At 47.8% G+C, this 14,531-nt stretch overlaps 1 protein-coding gene across 2 annotated transcripts in view; it reads right to left on the reverse strand.

The window, feature by feature from the left end:
• Window positions 1-14,531, reverse strand: part of FBLN5 (fibulin 5) — an 82,326-nt gene that overhangs the window by 60,820 nt on the left and 6,975 nt on the right. For both annotated transcript variants that reach the window (XM_039232552.1, XM_039232553.1), the window contains exon 4: window positions 10,767-11,021. In XM_039232552.1, coding sequence (XP_039088483.1) covers window positions 10,767-11,021 — 255 coding nt within the window. The remainder of the gene's footprint in view (window positions 1-10,766; window positions 11,022-14,531) is intronic.

A 14,531-nucleotide genomic window follows, 5' to 3' on the forward strand; every position in this document is an offset into this window, starting at 1 on the left:
GCAGGAGCCACAGACGCCCTTCCGGCACCATGCACACAAGCAGATAAGAGCATCAACAGAAGCCACTGAACCTACAGTGTACACTGTACACTGTACAGTCAGTGTACACTGAACCTACATGAGTGATTCTGTTCTAGAGTTGGCCAGTGGTGTACTCAATCCACTTCCATCAAAATCCACATCATCAAAATCCACTTCCATCAAAAAGATATTTGAGGGGCACCTGGGTGGCTCAGTCAGTGAAGCGTCTGCCTCTTGATTTCAGCTTGAGTCATGATCTCACAGCTCATGGGTGTGAGCCCCACATTAGGCTGTGCACTGACAGTGCCGGAACCTGGTTGGGATTCTCTCTCTCTCTGAAAATAAACTTTTTTTTTTAAAAAAAGGGTATTTGTGGGGCTCTTGGGTAGCTTAGTTAGTTAAACATCTAACTTCAGCTCAGGTCATGATCTCAAGGTCCATGAGTTCGAGCCCTGCATCGGGCTCTGTGCTGACAGCTTGGAGCCTGGAGCCTGCTTCAGATTCTGTGTCTCCCTCTCTCTGCCCCTCCCCTGTTCATGCCTCTGTCTCTCCCTCTCTTCCTCTCAAAAGTAAATAAACATTTAAAAAAATTTTTTTTAAGGATATTTGAAAAGAAATCTACAACTAGCCTCGGGGCACCTGGGTGGTTCAATCAGTTAAGAGTCCAACTCTTAATTTCAGCTCAGGTCATGATCTCACAGTTCCTTAGTTTGAGCCCAGAATCAGGCTGTGCGCTGACAGCGCAGAGCCTACTTGGGATTCTCTCTGTCTCCCTCTCTCTCTGCTCCTCCCCTACTTGTGCTCTCTCTCTCTCTCAAAATAAATAAGTAAATTAAAAAAAAAAGAAATCTACAACTAGCCTTGATGGCAAAAGAAGATATAATCACCTTCTTCCATTTCAACACATTTGGACACATCACACCTCTACGGTGGAACTGTAACATGCACTTCCCACTAATTTAAAACACACATGGCTCAATGGTCTGCTCAGCCCTGGCCCTGACAGGTAACTGCACCCTCCTGTCCTTCAGCAGGCACTGTCTGGAGACATGGTCTTGCACCTACCTTGGCCAGACCATTGAGAGCAAAGCTGAATCATTCGGCTGTTGAAAGTTCACACTTCTGGGTAGTAATGACATTTAAGTCTATACATTCAATGCAATCCCAATCAAAATTGCACCAGCATTCTTCTCAAAACCAGAACAAACTATCCTAAAATTTGTATGGAACCACAAAAGACCCCCAATAGCCAAAGGAATATTGAAGAAGAAAACCAAAATGGGAGGCATCACCATCCCAGACTTTAGCCTCTACTGCAAAGCTGTCATCATCAAGACAGTATGGTATTGGCACAAAAACAGACACATAGACCAGTGGAATAGACTAGAGAACTCAGAATTGGACCCACAAATGTATGGCCAACTAATAGTTGACAAAGCAGGAAAGAGTATCCAATGGAAAACAGACAACCTCTTTAACAGATGGTGCTGGGAGAAGTGGACAGCAACATGCAGAAGAATGAAACTAGATCATTTCTCACACCATACACAAAAATAAACTCAAAATGGATAAAGGACATTTTTGAGAATGTGAGACAGGAAACCATCAGAACCCTAGAGGAGAAAGCAGGAAACAACCTCCTTGACCTCAACCGCAGCAATTTCTTACTTGATATATCCCCAAAGGCAAGAGAATCAAGAGCAAAAATGAACTAGATAAAAAGCTTCTGCTCGGCAAAGGAAACAATCCATAAAACTAACAGGCAACCGACGGAATGGGAAAAGACAGTTGCAAATGACATATCAGATAAAGGGCTAGTATCCAAAATCTATAAGGAACTCACCTGAAAAACAAATAATCCAGTGAAGAAATGGGCAGAAGACATGAACAGACACTTCTCCAAAGAGGACATCCAGATGGCCAACAGACACGTGAAACAATGCTCAGCGTCCCTCCTCATCAGGGAAATACAAATCAAAACCACACTGAGATACCACCTCACACCAGTCAGAGTGGCTAAAATGAACAAATCAGAGGACTCTAGATGCTGGCGAGGATGTGGAGAAACGGGCACCCTCCTACACTGTTGGTGGGAATGTAAACTGGTGCAGCCCCTCTGGAAAACAGTGTGGAGGGTCCTCAAAAAATTAACAGTAGAACTCCCCTATGACCCAGCAATAGCACTGCTAGGAATTTACCCAAGGGATACAGGAGTGCTGATGCATAGGGGCACATGGACCCCAATGTCCACAGCAGCACTCTCAACAATAGCCAAAACACGGAAAGAGCCTAAGTGTCCATCAATGGACGAATGGATCAAGAAGATGTGGTTCATCTATACAATGGAATACTATAATGAGAAAGAATGAAATCTGGCCATTTGTAGCAACATAGATGGAACTTGAGGGTGTTATGCTGAGCGAAATAAGTAGGCAGAGAAGGACAGATACCATATGTTTGCACATATAGGTGCATTAGGAGGATCTTAATGGAGGACCATGGGGGAGAAGAAGGGGAAAAATAGTTGGGGAGAGGGAGGGAGGCAAACCATGAGAGACGTAAATACTCAGAACAAACTGAGGGCTGATGGAGGTGGGGGAGAGGGGAAGGGAGGTGATGGGCATGGAGGAGGGCACTTGTGGGTATGAGCACTGGGTGTTATATGGAAATCTACTTGACAATAAATTATTTAAGAAAAAAAGAAAATAAAACTATCCTCTTACCATTAAAAAAAAAATAAAAAGAAAGTTCACACTTCTTCCATTCTCTTGCAATATCGCTTGCTTTTCACACACAACTGGCTAATTCTAGCACGGAACATAATTGAAAGAAACAGGACCAGACCAAGGAACATAGGGTGAGAGCCAAGACAAATTTGTAGGTCATTGAGAAATTTGCTACGCTGGGCACTGGGGAAGTGCCTACCGCACAAAGGCACCGAGGGCCGGGCATACCCCACTGTGGGTGCCCACCCAGCGCCGAGGCCGGTCAGCAGGTCAGTGCGCTGGACCTCGCCGCGGACCAGGGCCAGTTCCCAAAGGCGGCGACAGCTGCAGGTGGGAGGAACTTCCTCATAAATGGAGAAGAGACACAGTCCTGACAGATGTCATTGAGACCTTGTGCTGGTTGGAGCACAAGAGAGAGAAGGGGGCCCCATCACTGAGCGATTCGGAAGAGAACAAGTTAAGAGAAAATCCAGACTATCTTCCTAAGGACTGGGAAGATTTGGAAAAGCAGAACATTCTCAAGTTGGAGGAACTCTGAGAGATCATCTCATCCAAGGAATTTTAGCCTTTTGCGTGCACACCATGAACCTGTTTTACAGACCGATGAAGCCCACGGACCCCTGCTCGGCATAATGCTTTGAATAGCATGCAACTAAACTCACAGGATTGCAAAAGAGACCAATTATATTATAAAAATACTTTTTAAATAGATGTGTAAGATAGTAATATATATGCTTCCTTATCAGTGCATTAAACAACAAGATTGGACAGCAGCTCTAATACCCTGTATAATTTCGAAGTAGCAATAAGTGAGAACGATATTTCAAAATACGCCAAATATTTCAACATACTTCAGAATAACTGCCACAGCTGTGATATGATGCATAAATACTGTGTTTCTTTTGTTTTGTAGTGTTTTATTTTTTGAGAGAGAGAGAGAGAGCATGAGTGGGGGACGGGCAGAGACAGAGGGGGACAGAGGATCTGAAGCAGGCTCTGTGCTCTCTGCTGATAGCAGTCAGCTCAATGCGGGGCTTGAACTCACGAACTGTGAGATCGTGACCTGAACAGGAGTCGGACGCTCAACCAACTGAGCCACCCAGGTGCCCCTATTTAGTTCTTATCAATGTCCTATCTGGTCCCTTTACCACATGGTCTGCCTCATATAGGCTTTAAAAAAATTGGGGGGGGGAGGGTTGTTTTCTTTTTAAACAAAAACTCAAACAATATGGGGATTATATTGAAAAATTAAGTTTTAAGATTTTTTCAAATGGAATCCTATCTAAGAATAGACTGATGGACTGGAGTCTTTAAAAAAAAAAAAAAAAAAAAGCATGGTTCTGGGACCAGCATCAACTCCTGGGAGCCTGTGAGGAGTTGGGAACCCCCGCCCCCAGGGCAGACCTGCATTTCCCGCGGAAAAGGGCTGTCCTCATACTTCCCGGAGTTCCTTCTCTGCTGAGGTCTCCTTGGAGGCTCCTTGTGCCAAAAAGTAGCTAGAATCCAGCCCTCAACCCTCTCAAAGTCATGCACTATTAAACCTAATTCCCAGGGGAAATAACGAACAGTAATAGAATAACAGGATTAGGGATCTGAAGCACGAGAATTCATAATGGAATGGTTAGATCTGAAATCATGAAAACAAGATTCGGATTAAGTAACCGTCACTAGCCCTCACCACACGCCAGCCTCCACACTAGACAATTTATATGCATATCTCACTTAATTCTCACAAATATCCTACAGAAACTGGTACTGTCATCCCCTGTTGAAAGATGGAAAAATTGAGGTTCAGAGAGGCTAAGCGGCTGGCTCACTGTCCCAGCCAACGACCGGCAAAGACTTGAAGCAAGAAGGGACGGCCCGGAACGCATGAACAATCTTGCTGGCGCCTGGTTCACAAGGATGGCTGGGTTTGCTCAGTCTCCATCCTGGTCCGCTTCCCCCCAGGCCAGCCTCATGCCAGTGCTCTCAATGGCTGAAGAACCCAGTGGCCCGTGTTTCCTGCATTTTCCTTCCGGTCTGATCCCTGAGGACTTGATTTCAGTTACAGCCCAAGCCTGTATAAAAAATGGGAAGAGTGGGGCGCCTGGGTGGCTCAGTCGGTTAAGCATCTGACTCTTGATTTCCGCGCAGGCCATGGTCTCACGGGTTTGTGAGATCGAGCCCCGCCTCAGGCTCCACGCTGACAGAGTAGGGGGCCCGCTTGGAATTCTCTCTCTCCCTCTCGCTCTGCCCCTCCCCTGCTCACGCTCTCCCTCTCTCTCTCAAAATAAATAAATAAACATTAAAGAAAAATAGGAAGAAAAGCCTGCAGGAGCCCTTGCATCGGGAGCTGAGTGAAGTTTCTATGTGCTCTGGTCCTTGTCTCCTCTGCCGGGAAGAAATGTCAGGTTGGAATGACTTCCACTGTTTTGTTTCACAGTTGAAATAATCCCAGGCTTTGCTGGCATCTCAAAGCGGAATCTGACTGAAGTCTCCTAAGGGGCCAAACTGGGCAAAGTCCTGAAAAGTCTGCAAGGTGGATGTGTATGAAGCTCAGTTTTAGGTCACTGTAAAGGTTTTAAAGAATTAGGCCTCCCAGATATTTTCAGACTCCACAAATCTTCCTAGAGGTTATCATCTCCAGATCCTAGAATCGTTCCTGATTGACATGGACTGTGAGATACTCTGTGCAGATGTGGAACAAGGTATTTTTGTAAGTTCTCTGCGAGTTAGACTTTGCTATGCCTGTTTTACAGATGAGGAAACTGAGACCCAAGTCTCACAGCCAGGAAGCAGCCAAACTAGGGTGGGAATCAAGGCCTGTCTGATGTCCAAGTTCCAGCCCTGTCCATTCCGTTCCGTCTCTGCCTTCTCTTCCACGTCTCAGGGACCGATCACAGGACACCTAGTATTTCAGCGGCTCCTTTTGTGTCTAATCTCCCTTGCTTGATGGTAAGCTCTGGAGACAGCGCCACGGCTGGGCCCAGACACCTTGTCCCCTCAGTGCCCAGGCCAGAGCCTGGCATCAGTAGGTGCTCTGTTCACGATGGTTACATTCAACGTTGGCTGAGTAAAACCTGGCTGGCTTTCTCAGAAAAAAACTCAAGAGAAAGGCTAGCACCATCCATCTTCCAGAAGGATCCATATGTGTCCCTACCTGCCTGCTCAAGCGCTTTGATCAATCAGTGAGAAATCTCCAAGGCCGGGAGGGAGAATAAAGGCCCTGCTCCTAATTTCACAATGACCAGAAGGTGTCCTGCAGTCCCTGGGGTAGCACAGCTCTAGGAAAAGGCTTGTGGCTCAGCCGCAGAACATCTCACGAGCATGATGAAGTTACTGATGAGGCCCTTAAACTTGCCACTAAGCCAAGTTAACTGGCAAAGCCAGAAGCAAGAGTGTCGACTCAGAGAGGTGACAAGTCAAGCCCCAATGGGAACAAACACACACAAACAAGTGACATCCACATTCACAGACCTTGGCCAAAAGTCTGAGGCCATGTGCTATGATAGGAAGGTTCCTGAGTAGGGGTTCAAATCCTGGCTGCCTCCTCAGCTCAGTTCCCCTCTTCCTGAGCCCCCGGCCTCCACGCTGTCAACCCCGCAGAAGCCTGCTTCCACGAGGTCTTCTGGCCTGCTCGGAACCTTTGCTAGTGTTTGATTTTACCTTTCGTCTGCATCTGGAGTGCACATAGGTAGGTGAGACTTCCTCATAGCAGATCTTTCCTCCTGGCTGACTAACCATTCCCATGTGGCTCTCAATCGCTAGAGAAGCCGGCCACCAATCTCGCAAGGGTCCAGTATCTGGAGGACACATCCTAACCAGCCATGAGTCCCGCCACCTTCGTGGAGGCGGCCCTGGGGCTGAGCACCTCCAAGCCAAGATGCCAGTTTTCTGGAGAACACAAAGAAATTTCTTGGCTCATGGGCTGTATGGGACTCGTGGGTCACCGTTCAGTCTGCAAGTGTCCAGGTGATCCAAATTCCCATCTAGGGGTTGGGGGACTCAAATCTGAGCCAAAGTTTGTTCCAGAAGGGCCTAGTCACCTCCAAAGGAGAACCCAAAAGAGAGAAGTCAAGAAGGAAACTCGGGGGTACAAGAGCCCTGTGCCCTGAGCCTGGCCCTGTCTGGCCTGTAGACACAGGTCACAGTCTAATTTGGGCACAAGGGAGGAAACCGCTTCTTTGAAAGTGGGTCCAAAACTCAGAAAAAGGGAAGCCACGGTGAAAATGTCCACCTGTTCTTTAAGCAGACTGTCATATAATTTATGAGGAGAAACCAGGGCATAAAGGGAACAAAAGATGAAGAGTGTTACCTATGAAGCAGTTTGCCAAAAAAACTTTACTTTGAATTGGATCAGGTCTCTAGCTCTATTACCAGTTTAAAGAAAAATAGAAGGGATGAAGGAATATGTTACAAAAACGTGGTCAGCAAAATCTCAAATGTAAGGAATTCTAAAAGACAACTCCACCTCTTCAACTAATATGCAAGAGAAACAAAAAAACATGAAGAGATATTATCTACCAAAGGCAATTTGTAGACCTTACTTGGATCTGATTCAAACAAACCAAAAGGAAAAAAAAGATATTTATGACATGGTCAAGGAAATCTGAATACCACCTGGATATTTAATGATAAACAGGAATTACAGTTGATATTTGTAGATTTGACAACGGCATTGTGACTATTTTTTTTTTAAAGAATTTTTATCTCAAGGGTGTTTGGGTGGCTCAGTCAGTTGAGCATCCAATTCTTGATTTTGGCTCAGGGCATGAGACTGAGTCTCGTGTTGGGCTCTACACTGAGCATGGAGCCTGCTTGGGATTCTCTCTCTCTCCCTCTCTTTCTCCCCTCCCCTGCTCTCCCTCTCTCTCTCTCTCTCAAAATAAATAAATACATGTTTAAAAAATAAAAACAAAAAGAAAGAAAGAATCTTTATCTCTTAGAGATATGTTCTGAAGTATGCAAGGATGGAGTTATATGACGTCTGAGATTTGCTTTAATTAATCCACTGGGGGAGAATAAAGGTCAAGCAAAGCTGGTCCGCGCTAATAATCACAGCAACTGAGTGATAAGTAGGTAAGTGTTCATTATGTTCTCTCTGCTTTTGTCTAGGTTCAGAGCTTTCCAAGATAAAAATTTAAATTACAGAAAAAAAAAGCAAGAGGAAGCCCTCGTTTAATCAGGGCTCCAACATAGACTCTCTGAGAGGCTTTGAACACCCTTAACCTTGCTGAGCCTCATGCAAAGCCTGAATGGGTTCAAATCCTGGCCTATCCCTGTTAGGAAATCCCCAGATTTCCTAACCCCTCTGTGCTCCGGGTCCTTCCCAGTATGAGAGGAATAATGACAGTCCTACCCTGCAGAGTTGAGGTGAGGAGTAAACGTGTTAATTCACATGCAAATATCCCAGGCACAGAGCACTGTGGAAGTCTTTGCTATTATTACTGATGCTACCAATGATCACTCTTGTTTGTTATTTCCATCTTGATGGGGAAGAGGAGAAGAGGTTTTTGGAGAGGCTGTCCTCCCTCCGAGAACACCAAAGTTTCAGAAATGTTTCCCAGTTCTTCCTGATCACGCTTCCCCCACAAGCTCGGACCTACATTCTCCTCTTCCAGGAGGCAAGAACTCTGTCCTCACCTCCTCCACTTTTATTAGCAATGTCCGCCCCCCCCCCCACCTTGGTGTGTCCCCCTTTCCGGCCATCTCTGTGCCTTGCTTCCCTTTTGCCTGTTTTCAAGCCCACCTCTCGCATCCTTGTTCCTGGAGGGAACAGTGGGTGGAGGCAGACTCCCTTCCCCCTCCCTTCTCTCGCCCCCTCCCCTGTGACGTCACCTCTTACAATGCCCAGAAGGACTTCAGTACATCAGGAAACGGTGGGGTGGAGGGAGGGGAAGTTAGAAAGAACTCAGGACTTATGAATGCATAATGCTGAACTTTTTGGAAATGGATGGGCCCGGTGCCAGGCCTCGCTAGGGTTCCTTGATTCTATTCTTCTTACAAAAGGGCCATTATGAAGGCTCCACATCTCCCGTGTGACAGGTTGGGAGCCATAAAACTGCATGACGTCACAAGGACCAGGAGATGAATAAGTTTCCCAGCCACATCCTTATCCTCAAGGGCACAGGGATCCTGGAAAGACGTCCGTGGGAGGGAGGGCGGGCCACTCCGGGGAGCCGTGCCCCCGTTCCCGGCTGCTCCACAAAGAGGCCCCCATAGCCTCCCCCCGCACTGCCCCAGATGTCAGGCAGAGCACCCGATATCCAGCCACCCGAGGCCGCCTCCCGAAATCCTAGAACACCGTGGTGGGTTACTATGCCCCCGTCCTCACTCCAAGTCATGCACTCAGTGCATCGGGCCCCATAGGACATCTTGGAAGAGGGCCACCACCCCTCAACCTCTCCTTCTCTGCATTTCCTTCTGGAATAATTTCTTTTCTACTAGACAAGAGAGTTCATGCGACCAAGTCAGGAAAGTGAAGACTGGTGGTCAGGCCAGTGGACCCCCAGCCTACCTCTGTCATTACTAACTTGTTGGAGGCTGAAGTTAAATTGTTAAAGTCCTTTCCAGGTACAACGGTTGTGCTTGTTTTAAGGAACTGTGTGCCACCTCCTCCACCAAACTGTGCCCATGGCGTGACTGGGACCCGCACTCTGTCTTTGCCCACTCATCTATGTTCAAGGTGACCATCAACGAGCTCTCCCCGCCCTCTCCCCACCCCTCTCTTTCTCCTTCCCTCCCTCTCTCTCTCTTTCTCTGACACACAAAGACACACACACAGACACACACACACACACAGACATGCACACACAAATCTCCCTTGAGACCAGTAAGAATGGAGAGGCTTGGGTCCAGGTGTATCCAATTTCCCCTTGCAGCTCTGCAGACACTTGTTTGTGTGCTATTTCCATGTATCCAGATGGAAAAGGACACTCCTCCACGAACATACAGAAGACTCTACAAATAACCACAGCTTCCCTGACAGCTCAGTACTTCAGAGCCCTGAGATGGGACCACTAAAACTCTCACTAAGTACGTCAGTGGTCTCCTGAGCCTTTGTGGGTATAGGAAGAAGTACTAGAACTTCAGTGCACATTTATTGTTATCACATCCTCTAAAATGTTTTATTTTTAACGTATGCTTTATACTCCTGAAACCATATTAGTATAATCGGAGATATACAGAACTTATAAATACACATATCACAGGGCTCCGGGCTCAAAAAGATCTCATACATGGCGTACACAATCAGAAAAGTCTGGAGCCATCATCACGCTAGACCATTTGCCAAAGCTGGAAGCTTTGGACCAAAACCTTTGTGACCAATTTGATTGGTCCAATCATCAAAGCAACCAAGGGAGGATCCCAGGTAACCCTCCACCAAGGCCACACTGGCCAACAGACACGTAAGAGGGCATTGGTCCAACCACTTGCCACCCTTGGGGCCTCCTGGCATGTGGTGTTGCCTTCCCCCCAGAAGTCTACTCTTGCTTGAGTTCCCATCAGTGAGGCTCATTTTCGCCAAAAGAACACTGGCGCCCACCCAAGGACCCCACTCTCTTTCCAGAACAGTTGGCCATGGCCTTCAAGACTTCTTTTATTTCAAGAGCATACATTCCATTCAACGGTGAGGGGTGTTTGAAGAGAAAGTGCCAGTGCTTTTTAGATCTTCTCTCTGGGACTCACTGAGTTAGGCCAGATGCACTTACTATTGGACAGAGAAAACATGAGCATAGTCTTTAGACGGATGACGGATAGGCAGACGGTCTTTAGACAGATGACAGATAGGCAGACAGACAGCTAGAAAGACAGATGAAAATAAAGGAGAAACAAACTGGCTTTCTAGAGAACTGTCACGTGACAGCAATCTAAGCTACTCATCGGCAGGAGGGTTCCCAGACACACAGGCCACTAAGAGTGAAGGAACTTTGCAGAAGGTAAGTCATTGTTTGACGGGTTAGGACTTCACGGTTGCCAGATTAGGACTTCACCGGAGCACAGGGCACAGGGCGTCTGAGACGAGGGGCTACTCACCCACACACTGGTTGCTTTCATCCATCTGGTATCCAAAGCGGCATATGAGAGGCCTTGAAATCGTGGGGTAGTTTGGAGCTGATAGCGGTGGGGCCGCTGCGGGGTACGGACCTGAGTAGGGGTTCGAGTAAGGGTTAGAGTAGGGCCCTCGGTACACTGGGTTTGTTCGGGGAATGCATAAATACCCGCCGTTTTGGTTAACACACATCATGTCTCCTCGGCAGGCCTCAGGGATGGTCCGGCATTCATCAATATCTGGAAGGGTCACAGAAGAGGATGAGACTTAGTGGCTCCCTGGCCACACCGTGCATGGTGCACACTGAAGCAAAGGGCCCCAAAACCCTCTTTACCAGCACTCGCTCCCAAACAGTGAGGGCAGGTACTGGCTCATCACGGCAGGATTTAGCTTAAATGTTGGTTAGACTGAATCAAATTGACCAGAGCCACCCAAACATCAGCCATCAGAGACCACATCACAATCTGGACCACATCCACAAAACCCATACGATCTCCCACATTTGAAACCTAAGAGTAAACAGCATCAGTGAACAGAAATAGAAGGTGACGGTAACAATGACTATATAACCACTAAAATAAAGAGCATTTTATCTGCGAGTGTGCCGTCTAATACATCTCAGGTGCTCCCATGTGCGCACGAGACGCTCAGGGAACACTGGGACGGACCTAATCATTGTTCCCACTTCTACTCCAAATGACAGCTAGGCAGGGGAGAGAGTCCCCTGCATCAAGAAAGACAAGGCCTGGGGCACCTGGGTGGCTCAGTCAGTTAAACATCCAACTTCGGTTCAGGTCGTGATCTCACAGTTCGTGGGTTCCAGCCCCGCATCGGGCTCTGTTGCTGACAGCTAGCTCAGAGCCTGGAGCCTGTCTTCGGATTCTGTGTCTCCCTCTCCCTCTGACCCTCCCCTGCTCATGCTGTCTCTCTCTCTCTCTCTCTCAAAAATAAGTAAAACATTAAAAAATTAAAAAAAAGAAAGACAAGGCTTGGCTGAGAGCTGGTCACTTGTTAAGAAAGTGGAGACAAGAGGCACCTGGGTGGCTCAGTCGGTTAAGCGTCTGACTTCAGCTCGGGTCATGATCACGCAATTCATGAGTTCGAGCCCCATGTCAGGCTCTGTGCTGACAGCTCAGAGCCTGGAGCATGCTTGGGATTCTGTGTCTCCTTCTCTCTCTCTATCCCTCTCCCTGTGTATCCCTCCCCTACTGGTCTCTCTCTCTCTCAAAAATAAACATTAAAAATTAAAGAAAAAAAAAGTGGAGGCTTACTTGGGGGTCAGCTCCCACTGGGCCAGCAAAGAGGCCCGTTTCCAGCCCAGGTGGGTGGTCCGCCCGGAGCAAGAGGTAGGTTGCCTAGAAAATCAGCCATGCTAGGCTGGTGCAGGGGACCCCTGGCCTCTGGCTCCAGCTCGAGCAGCCCACTACATGAGCTCACACACTGGGCCCTCTCACCAGCGTTGGGGTCATTCCAGGGGGGACCAGAGGCTGGGAGAGAGATGCTTGAGTCCCGACAGCTCACCCCAGGCAGCTCATCCGAGAAATGCATCCCAACTCCCACCTCAGGAAACGGGAATGTTGAGGCTCAGATGCCCCATTCTCTGCCTGCAGGCCTGAAACCCTCCGTAAGTCTGGAAGGACAGAAAGAATGGCCGCTGCCCCCCCTCACCCTTGGTCCACCCTTGTCCCCCGGCACCTGGACTCAAAGTACAGGCCCAGATTTTCCGGGGTTTTGTTGCTCACCATTCACCGTTTTTTTGGAACCATCCATCTCCCCTCTGGTTCCCTGAGCTCAGGGAAGACGAATGATCTGGCTTCAATCAAATGCAATTAAAAAGCTAAATACATCCCGGAGGTGGGGACAGGTGGGGCTGCCTTATTATCTTTCTATGTGTGCTACGCTCCGCCCACAACAAACTATTTTATACGCAACGTCCTTTCCACCCCTGGTCTTTGCTTATGCTGTTCCCTCACCTGGAATCGGTTTCTCAGGGTCCCACTCACCCTTCAGTGCCCAATCCAAATGTGGCCTCCAGGAAGGCTTTCTTTCTTGACCCCTAAGACCTCACTCTGTCCCCTACTTCTGCAGGGCCCATTGCTATCACCTTAACTTGGCAATGACTTTATTCCACCATGTACAGTGTTCGCTCCGTCTAGGTCTGCCTCTCCCGCTAGATGACATCCTAGGAGAACAGCCCCCAAATGTCAATCCTAATCCTCGGAACCTGTGACTGCATCAGGTCACCTGGCAGAGGAGAATGGGGTAGCTGGTGGAATTAAAGCTGCTAGCCAGCTGAGCTGACCTTGAGACGGAGGGATTAGCTGGGTGAGCGCAGCACAATCACCTCAGTCCTTAAAAGGGGAAGAAGAGGGGGCAAGAAGGGCTGGGGATGTGGAGATGGAGATGTGACAGTGGACAAAGAAGAGATCCCAGAGCCCATGAGGGAGTCAACTCATAGTGGTGACTCTGAAGGTGGGTGGGGGGGACCATGAGGCCGGGACTGAGGAGGCCTCTTGAAACCAGGAAAGTTTCTCTGCCGACGGCCAGTGAGGACACGGGGGCTTCAGTCCCACAACCACCAGAAGCTTAATTCTGTGGGGATGTAAACTGGTGTACCCACAACAGAGAGCAGCACAGGAGCTCCTCAGAAAGTTTAAAAAAAAAAAGGGGGGGTGTCTGGGTGGCTTGGTCACTTAAGTGTCCGACTGCAGCTCAGATCATGATCTCACAGTTCGTGGGTTCAAGCCCCGCGTGGGGCTCTGTGCTGACAGCTCAGAGCCTGGAGCCTGCTTTGGATTCTGCCTCTCTCTCTCTCTCTCTCCATCTCTCTCTCTCTTTCTCTCTCTCTCTCAAAAATAAGCATTAAAAATATTTATTAAAAAAATTAAAAATGGGGCACCTGGGTGGCTCAGTCAGTTGGGCATCCGACACTTGATTTCAGCTCAGGTCATGATCTCACAGTTCACGGGATCAAGCCCCACAGTGGGGGATTCTGCTTGCGATATTGTCTCTCTCTCTCTCTGCCCCTCTCCCCCACTCATGCTCTCTCTCCCTCTCAAAAGAAATAAATAAACATTTAAAAAGTTAAAAACAGAACTACTGTATGACCCAGCAATCCCAATTCTGGGTATTTATCTGAAGGAAATGAAAACAGAATCTCCAAGAGATGTCCACAGTCCTGTGCTCACTGCAGCGCTACTCACAGCAGCCAAGGCCTGGAAACAACCTAAGTGTCTGTCAGCGATGAATGGAAAAGATGGGTTTATAACAAGACATATAGCTACACACACACACATACACACACACACACACATACATTTATACACACACTCAATGGACTATTATTCAGCCAAGAGAAAGAGGGAAATAGTACCATTTCCAACAACATGAATGGACCCTGTGAGCGTTCTAAGTGAGATTAAGTCAAACAGAGAAAGACAAACACTGTATGATCTCACTTACACGTGAAACCAAACAGAACTAACCTCATAAAAATAGTGAGTGAAACGGTGGTTGGAGAGGGCTGGGGGCTGGAGAAGGCTGGTAAAGGGGACAAATTTGCAGTTATAAGCTGAGTAAGAGCTCATGGCCAGCTCGTACCCAGCATTGTGAGGACAGTGAACAGTACTGTATTGAATACTTGAAAGCTGCTAAGAGAGTAGACCTTAAAGGTTCTCATTTAAAAAAAGAAATGCAATTACACCATGTGACGGAGGCTTTAGCAAATGCCATGGTGGTAATCATATCGC

The sequence above is a fragment of the Hyaena hyaena genome, unplaced genomic scaffold (genome assembly GCF_003009895.1).
Source record: "Hyaena hyaena isolate Hyena2069 unplaced genomic scaffold, ASM300989v1 scaffold_67, whole genome shotgun sequence".
NCBI classification, from domain to species: Eukaryota; Metazoa; Chordata; class Mammalia; order Carnivora; family Hyaenidae; genus Hyaena; species Hyaena hyaena.